Consider the following 8852-nt stretch of genomic DNA (forward strand, 5'->3'; position numbering starts at 1 on the left):
TGAGCCAAATGACCTTTATAATGTACAAATCTAAGATTCCATAAACCTAAATTTTAAGTCATCCAAGCTCAGGCCCTGTGATCATAATGTCATGTTGCCTGTTTGTGTGGAGAAGAAAAGAATGTATCCCAAACTGTCACACTCTGTATGATTAGCAGACTTGAATACCCTGGCACTTCCCCCAATGATCTGAGAAAGGGAGAGCTCAAGCTCTCTCATGGTTGCTAACTGGGTCCTCGGTAAGGTCAGTTTTCAGATACTGTCTGAAATCTAGAGCCCAGGGAATTTCACTAGAGGTTATCCCAAGTTTTTTTCCTGCATAGCAGGGTAAGTCTTTCTTCCCTTCTCTTTGGATAGTCTCTGGAGTCTCAGAGCTATGAATCTCTTCATTATTCATATGAATTCAGAGCTGGACAAAGAAGAACAGCTTTGGAAAAAAAGTATTCAGTCACCCTTGTGGGTCTGAGAGTAAAGAAAAATAGATTATGAATACTTCTCAACTCCTCTTAGAGTGAATATGATAGTTTTCTGAGGCTGTTATAGGATGGGATCTTTAAAAAAAAGAAAAACATATACTTTTACAGTTCTAGAGTCTAGATTTCACTTGAGGGGAAGGGCTTCCTTCTGAGGGCTATAAGGGAGAATCTTTCATAAGCTTTTCTCTTTGCCTTATGGATAGCAAACTTCTTGCATCTTTACAATGTCTTGTCTTAATGCATGCATTGGTCTAAATTTCTCTTGTTTATAAGGATTTCATTAATATTGGATTAGAATGAATTCTAATGACTTCATTTCAATTTGGTTACTTCTGCATAGACCCTACCTCCAAATGCGCTCACATTCTGTAGTGTTGTTAGTAGAACTCCAACATGTGATGCTTGGAGAACAGGTCCATCATTTGGACCCTCATGATGTGTATTTTTGTGGGAGTCAGGTTCTTCCTTCTGTTGTGGATGCTGAGAAAGCCAAGAAGCCTCCCAATCACTTGGCAATAATGGCAATGGCTTATATTTTTCTCTAGCTCTTCTCTGCTCCCTGTTCATAGGCCTTTCTGTGGAGGTCTCTTCGGCAGTGCTCTTATTTGAGCTCACAGCTCTGTTAGGTCTGATGCACTTGCTCTCAGGCTATTTGTTTTTGGCACAGTGGGGAGGATATGAATATAGAGGCCAGTCTGATGTAGAATCAATAACCAACTTAAGCTGCTTGACTTTGATGAAACTTATTTAAAGTCTCGAAGTTTCAATCTTCTTTAAAATGAATGAATCAAAGTAGCTTCCATATCAACTTATTTTGAGGATTTGGTGGTGAGTAGTTTGTGTCAGAGTGCTCCAATAAAAGCTCTACTTCTATCATGGGAGACTGTAGACCTGTGGACTGCTAGGGCTACATGTGATTGATTGGATTTCCTCAGCCCTTCCCTAGACAACCAGCCCCTCTGTTGTGCAGTCTGGGCTGTCAAACATCCTGGGCCTACCTGACATTTAGTTTTCAGACACTTCTGTTTATAATGCTCAGCTCTTTGGCCCTCTGGGTAGTGCTAAGTGCTCTAGGATGAAGTGAAGGATCTGATGAAGTTGTGTAGGAAACATTGATGGTTCTGTAGCATATCTTCTGAACATGGAAGTTCTGTCATCATTCCTAGGTTCACTTCAGGGCCCTTCTCTTCTATGCAGGAAGCTGAGCTAGCCTATCCCACAGCCAGCACCTGTCAACCAGACTTGTATTTCATCATGAGAGTGTTTTAGAGGAGTCTTTCTGTAGAGGCTCCATGTTCAACCCCCTGCCTTTCCTTGTCCAGTTCAGTGTCCTAGCTGAGGACTTGCTGTGGAAGCCATCATCAGAAAAGCAGGACGATGGAGAGGTCGACATGTGGGTATCGTCCCAAGCCTTTCTCAGAAACAGTTTTAGATTTTGTATTATTTTATTTTGCATCTCCTCTCTCTTTTCTATCTCCCTCTCCCTTTGTTACAACAAACAAACAAACAGACATCATTTTCACTCATTGCTCCATTCTACATTGAGCTCTTTCATCTAGTAGGTGAGTTTTCATGCTCTCTGTCTCTAGCAGGAACAGTGGGCCATTTTTAGCTGGCTGGTTCTGAGAGTCTTTGAACTGGCCTCTGGAATCTGTAAGGATAAACAGGAGCCAGTGAGGCTGGCCTGTGTTTGATTTAAAATTGGAAAGCCAGCAGTCAGAGGCGAGCTTTATATATCTGGGAGTGTGGGAGCCTCGAGTCCTGATTTATGAGGGAGCTCAGTGAAAGCACATGAAAGTCGAGGTAATATTTATAAATTCTTTCCTCTAAAGATAGATGGAATGTTCTGCCAAGCTGGAGTTAGATAGCACCTTTTTTGGGGGGGTGAAGGGAGGTTGTTTAAATCTGATTACTCAATGTCTGGAATGAAAGGGGGACGTTAGAGGTACGGCACCTGCTCTAGAGTCTGTCCGAGGAGAAAACAAGGACTGTCTCCTCTCTTTCTCCTTGCCTACTGGTTCCTTCCTTCTGCTCCAGACATTGACCTCTCTTTGCCTTTACTCAGAGGGCAAAATCCTACTCTCAATCATGATAATCATGCTGTAGTAAATTAAGTAAAAATAACTGAGTTGTCTTCTTTCCTTAAACAAACAAGCAACATTTCCCCCATTGCTATATGTAGTTAGACAGAACCAATCCCTTGGGAGTCCTAGCCTTGGTGGGGAGGTAGAGGGGAAAAGAAGATGAAGTCGTGGAAGTAGGGAGAAGGATGATAATGTGCCTTGGGTACCCTAGTTACTAAGGTTATGGGTACGTTGTTTTGGGTAAACTGAGTCAGAGTAGCTGATGCCTAGCTGTAGAGATTGGAATTCCCAGGCCTAGTAAGAGGCTTGGTATCTACCGGCAAGTTCAGGGGAGTCACAAGATACCAAGACTCTTTCAGTGAGGAGCAGACCAGAGCAGCAGCCTGGGCTTTGTGTCTGTTGTGGAATTCTTTCGCCCAAGCATAAGAGTCATCAAATGATCACAGTGGCTCTTGCTGCCTGCAAGAAACCTTCAAGACTGGATCTGGTGGTGTTCTCTCACGTGTGTGTGTGTGTGTGTGTGTGTGTGTGTGTGTGTGTGTGTGTGTAGGGGTGTGTGTGTGTGTAGGGGTGTGTGTAGGGGTGTCAATAGACCCTCATCTGAAATCTCAGCAACTCCTTCTTGCATCCCTCTCCTAGCTGTATGTAATTCTGCCCCACTGCACATAATCCTAGGAGGTACTGCAATATACAGAAGAAGGAGGGCTTCCACCTGTGCAGCTATGGAGAAGTGTTATCCATGCTGGGATGCAACTTTTTAGAGATGTGCCTGGAAAGTTTGGAGTCACTCATGCTGCTTTAAGTAAATCCCTCACCCATGTGCCTATCAGCCCAATAACCTCATTGGTTCACCAAGCCAGGCTTGGGTGAAATGGTTAATTGGTCTGCCATTGGTGCTCTATCTGGAGTGAGTAAACTTTGGTCACATCTCCCCAGGAAATGTAGGTACAACACTATTTCTCATCCTAAACTCAGCAGGTTAGAAAGAGGGGCCAGCCACGTACCCATGCAGCTGGTGCTTACTGTTAAATAACCCTGAGTCTCCAAGACAGGAAGCTGTAAAAACAGTTTTAGTACATTATATTTGGGAAAGTAAATACCATCAGGGCAGGGCCAGGCACAGTCAGCTTGTCATAGGGCTAGCTGGCTTTGGCCTTGATGCCTCAGAGCTTCCAGGACAAGAGGAAACAATGTGCCTCCCCCACCACCACACCCCCAGTTTTAATTACCACTCTGCTTCTGAGGGATTCGCTTGCTGGGAAGCTCAGGGCCTGTGGGCTCTTGGCTGAGAGCAAGCAGGAGCCTTTATATCTTACCTGCCAGTTCCTGCCCTGGCAAAAGGGTTCTACATGAGAGGCTCTGAAGCCTGAAAAATGTAAGCATGAGTGAATAGTTTCAGGGTGGTGTGTGGATCACAAATAGAAGGGTTGCTTTGGCTTCATTGCCAGGAACTGGCACAGAAATATAAAAGAGCCCCTCCTAGTTAAACCTCCTAGTAGGTCGAGTGTTTGTAAGTATTTTATATAACTTCTAACTCAGGGAGTTAGGATTCCACGTTAGTGCCCCAGCAAGGTTATCTGTAGGGCACAGAAAGTCTGACCACTGGAGACCTCTGCTTCTCACTTGCCTGTAGAATGTAGGAGATACCTGACAGGGTACTTGGAGATCTGAGTTATGTTTGCCCCTGCAGGAGATGTTGCCCTCTTGTAGCAGATGGCTCTGGGATCCACGTCCACACCCCAGTCCCAGCTCTTCTGTTTCAGTGACTCCAGGGAGCTGCTGACCGGTCATCTCTGGATGCTGTGTCCCTAGTGCTTCTGAGACTCATCCCCAAATCTCTAAGTGGAACGTCCAGCCGCACCCGACTCTTAGCAAAGCCAGAGGTTAGTTAGCTCCGGCTGAAACTTTCTCCTGCTCTCCTGATGGGAGGATTGACAGTGATCCTGGTACCAGGGCCAATTCTTGCCTGAGATTCAGCAAGATGGCACAGAAAGCCTTGCCTTGCCTCTTCTCTGCCTTTGACCTTTGAGGTATTTTGTGGGTGACAATCTTTTTGCCTATTGGTGCTAGAAAGGGCCCTTAACTGTGGTAGCAACAGTATGTGTGTTTAAGCAGGGGTTTCCATGCATACTTAGGGACCTACTCCATGGTGGGTGTATCAGCAATATTGTTCTTGGGCTCAGCAAGTAAAATGCTTGTTGTGTAGTCCTGACAACCTGACTTCTATCCCTGGGGGAAGGAGAGATGACTCCATAGAGTTGTCCTTTGACCTCTACATTTGTGCTGTGACACAAGTGCTCTCCTATAAACATCATGTACACAGAATAATAACAAAAATTTAAAAAGAGTGCTTGTGGGCTGAGAATATAGCTCCATGGTAGAATGCTTGCTTGGCATGTACAAGGCCCTAGATTCAATCACCAGTAATGAATAACAAAAGGAAGAAAGGAAGGAAGAAAGGAAGGGAGGGAGAAAGAAAGAAGGAAGGAAGGAAGAAGGAGAGAGAGAGAGAGAGAGAGAGAGAGAGAGAGAGAGAGAGAGAGAGAGAGAGAGAGCATTCTTATAATCCTTGCCCATGTGGAGAAAGGCCACTACTGTCATCAAAATGAAAACAGAGTGTCATGCACAGCCAAGAGGGAGATCAGGCCTAAGACATACACTCAGGTTCCTCAGTTGTAAGATGAGGAAACAAAGAATAGTGGCTTCCCTACAGGATGGTAGTGAGTTCCTTTACAGATTAAGTACCTCTTACTTAGCAAAGACAGTGTGTGGGTCCTGATATCATGAAGGGGCACAGCCATGGAGATAATAGAAGGGCAGGGTTGCAGCCCCAGGCTGTTCTACTGCCCACCCTCACTATTTTATAAAGGAGGAATCAATGGAGGGTAAAGGTGGGGACAAGGAATATCAACATTTTTGATGAGCCCTAGTCTAGGGTCCACCTCACAAAACAGTGAACTTTTCCACTCCCCTTGGCACTCCAAGTATTGACTGAGGAGGCCCTTCAACCTCTGGACAACCCAACACAACCTGTGGGCATGGCTGATGTGGACAGGACTAAATGTGGACAGACTAACTGCTGTTGCTCCTTGGCTACAGCCATCTTGCAGTTGAACTCTAACCCTTCCCAACCTTCTACTAGATACTGGATGATAACCAAAGTGACTGTATGAAAAAAGGAGTAAATAACTGGAGGTCTTACTCTAATGTGATTGATGCAGGCCTTTTTGGCAGCTTTATATATATTTCTTTTCCTTTTTTCCTTTTTCTAAAATCAGGGTTTCCAGCAAAGGTTGGCCTCTAACTCCTGAGGACAACTTTGAACCTCTGATCCTGCTACCTCTGCCTCCTGAGTGCTGGCATTGCAGTTATGTACCACCATTGTTGAAGCCCCACATGTGTGTGGGGGCATCTATTGGGACCTGTTGACCTGTCTGGGTTCATATCTGAGAAGGAGAGTGTGGATTGAGGAAAGAAACAGACAAGAGACAGAGTCGTTGGGAGGGCACCCAGTGAATACTGGGATCAGTCCCAAGTTTATCACTCAAAGTTTTATACACCTCAATCAAAAGCAGGGAAGGCAAAAGATTTTTTTTCTAGATACAAGGAACAAACAAATGCAATTACCTCCTTAATGCCCAAAACAATTAGTCACACCCTAAACCAAAATGTCCTGTTGTTTAGGTAAGACATCTATTAGTTATATTTTAGGTCAAATATCCTGTTGTCAAGGCAAAACATACAATAGCCACACCTTAGGCCAGATATACTGTGGATTTAACCTTGAAGGAGCAATAATAGGCTTGAACTCTCTGACTTTAAGTCAAGATGGAATGGAGCCACTCTTATGGGCCTCCACACACCATGCCCAGTTTACATGGTGTTTATTGAGAACCTAGGGCCTCGTGCATGCTAGGCAAGCATTCTATCAGCGAGTTCTCTGTGTCCAGACCTTTACTGAGATATCTAATTGTTCTTTGGTACCAACTTGGCCATTACACTGAAAGATCTGTTGGACCCAAACTTTTTCTATTTTCTATATGCACCAATGCAGGAATTTATTGTGTTTACATAAAACAAAACAAACAAAAATGATGGTTGTAGGAAATCGTGTTTCAGTTAGAAGCATAAAAGGGAACAAAATAGGAGCATAAGTATCTTATCTATTCCCCTGCAGCCTCCCTCTCTCTTTGACTCAAATTTCTGTACTTCTAGGTGAAGACAAACATGTTACAACTGACCCCTAGCTTTACTCCCATCTCCAAAAGAAAAAAATAAAAAAGCACAGAGGTTCATGGGAGGGAAGTGATGTTTTCCAGTAGCCTGACCACAGTCATTGAAGTCTCCATCACTGCCCTTCATTCCAATGCCCAGATGTTTTCCAAATCCAACAGCAGTTGAAGTCTTTGATGTAAGAAGCTCCAGGAACTATGATGTGGACTGATGGCTACAGGAAACCTTGCTGCGGAGACTGGGTGCCTGATAGGACCCTATCCAGGAGGTTCTGAGACGCTATTAGGCTAAGAAGACCCGGTCATTTTTGCTACACCCCTATACCCACACACCCTTATTCCCACACACCCACCCACCCCCACAAACACACATATACAAACACGCACACACACACAAATGGAGATTAGCCTGCTTTATACCATGGAGTTAATGATCATTTCGGTTGGAAACAGGAAAAGAAGAAAAAAAGAAACAAACAAACAAAAAAGAAACAAAATAGTAGCACGGGTCCTTTGGCTCATTGTCCATGCAGAGATGGAACATTCTGCTTCAGCTCTTGAGGGCTGGGCAGAGTTGATGCCTGTCTCAGCCTGAGGCGTTCTCTGTCAAGGGGGTGTGAGCAGGTGGGAAGCTGGCAGAAAAAGTGATGCAGAAAGTGAAATGCAGACTGGTCGATGTAGTCCACTTTGCCTGAGACGCAACAGAGCCCAGAGGGAGCTGGGAAATGGGGAAAGACACCCAAGACCTGGGTAGGATTCTCACCACGGTGACCATAGCTGCCGTCCAGCAAAGCTTACAGCCCAGAAGCCTCAAGAGCAACCAGCTATAGCATCCTCTGGTGCAGCCTCACTTGGATACTAGCATGTGGACAAACTCCTCATAGTTCACTTGCCCATCACCATCTGTATCTGCTGCCTGTATCATTTCGTCCACCTCCTCGTCACTCAGCTTCTCCCCAAGCCTGGTCATCACATGCCTCAGCTCAGCAGCGCTGACATAGCCGTTGCCATCCTTGTCGAACACTCGGAAGGCCTCCCGGATCTCCTCCTCGCTGTCGGTGTCTTTCATCTTCCTGGACATCATGCTCAGGAACTCGGGGAAGTCCACAGTGCCGTTTCCATCTTTGTCAATTTCATTCACCATGCCCTGGAGCTCAGCCTCCGTGGGGTTCTGACCCAGGGACCGCATGACAGTGCCCAGTTCCTGGGTGGTGATGCAGCCATCCCCATCCTTGTCAAACAGAGAGAAGGCCTCCTTGAACTCAGCGATTTGCTCCTCAGTCAGCTGGTTGGCCATGCTGGCAGGTCGTGGGTGATGTGACAGAGGTGGCTAGGCTGGTCTCTGCTCCCAAGCACTAACTGCGGGCTGGGCTCCTCTCCTCAGCTCTGTAAAGACAGGTGGAGACTTCAAGGGGCGGCTGTCTGTCTGGCTTTCTAGCCCTGGCTTGACTGGCTGGAGCTTAAGAAAGAGCAGGGTCCTCCCCCGTGGTTGGTCTGGCAGGATTGGGCTGCCATCCGCAGACACCCCCGCCCCTGTGGTTGCCTGAAGGCCAGGTCCTGTTTAGACAAGAGTCCAAGAGCCAGCAACCAGGCCGGCCTGCTAATTGAGCTGATGCCAGCTCTTGTGTGTGAAAGGCAGCTTTCCTCGTCAAACACCATCAGGGCCGGCAGCAGCCACGGCGGCACCTTCCATCCAGGTGTAGGGAAAACCTTTTTAAAAATCTGACCTGGTCAGCAAGGACTTGCCTGAGCTCTGGATACAATGGAGCCAGAGTAGAAAGTGGGAGAGTCTCCAGGAGGCAACATGGTCAAGAAGAAGCCCAGCTCCCTGACTTCTGGGGTCCCAGTGGAGGCTAGGGAAATGACCTCCCCAAGTAAGAGGGCTCAACCAAATCCCATTTGGGAGGGAAATACAGAGATGGCCCTTTGTTGTGTTATTGGACAGACAGGAACGGGACCAGGTCTGTGCATAGAGAAGATATTATACTTATGAGGACCCAGAGTTATTGAGGAGAGATTATGCCAGACCACCGCTTGGCTGTTAATTGTTCCCTGTTGGA

The 8852-nt window shown here is 46.1% G+C and overlaps 1 protein-coding gene across 1 annotated transcript; it reads right to left on the bottom strand.

The window, feature by feature from the left end:
* Positions 1–7639: 7639 nt before the first annotated feature.
* On the bottom strand, positions 7640–8089 carry Calml3 (calmodulin like 3). The gene has a single exon (XM_035441493.1). The coding sequence runs from the start codon at positions 8087–8089 to the stop codon at positions 7640–7642; it is 450 nt and encodes a 149-aa protein (XP_035297384.1).
* Between the last annotated feature and the right edge of the window lie 763 nt (positions 8090–8852).

The sequence above is a fragment of the Cricetulus griseus genome, chromosome 3 (assembly GCF_003668045.3).
Source record: "Cricetulus griseus strain 17A/GY chromosome 3, alternate assembly CriGri-PICRH-1.0, whole genome shotgun sequence".
In the NCBI taxonomy this organism is placed as follows: Eukaryota; Metazoa; Chordata; class Mammalia; order Rodentia; family Cricetidae; genus Cricetulus; species Cricetulus griseus.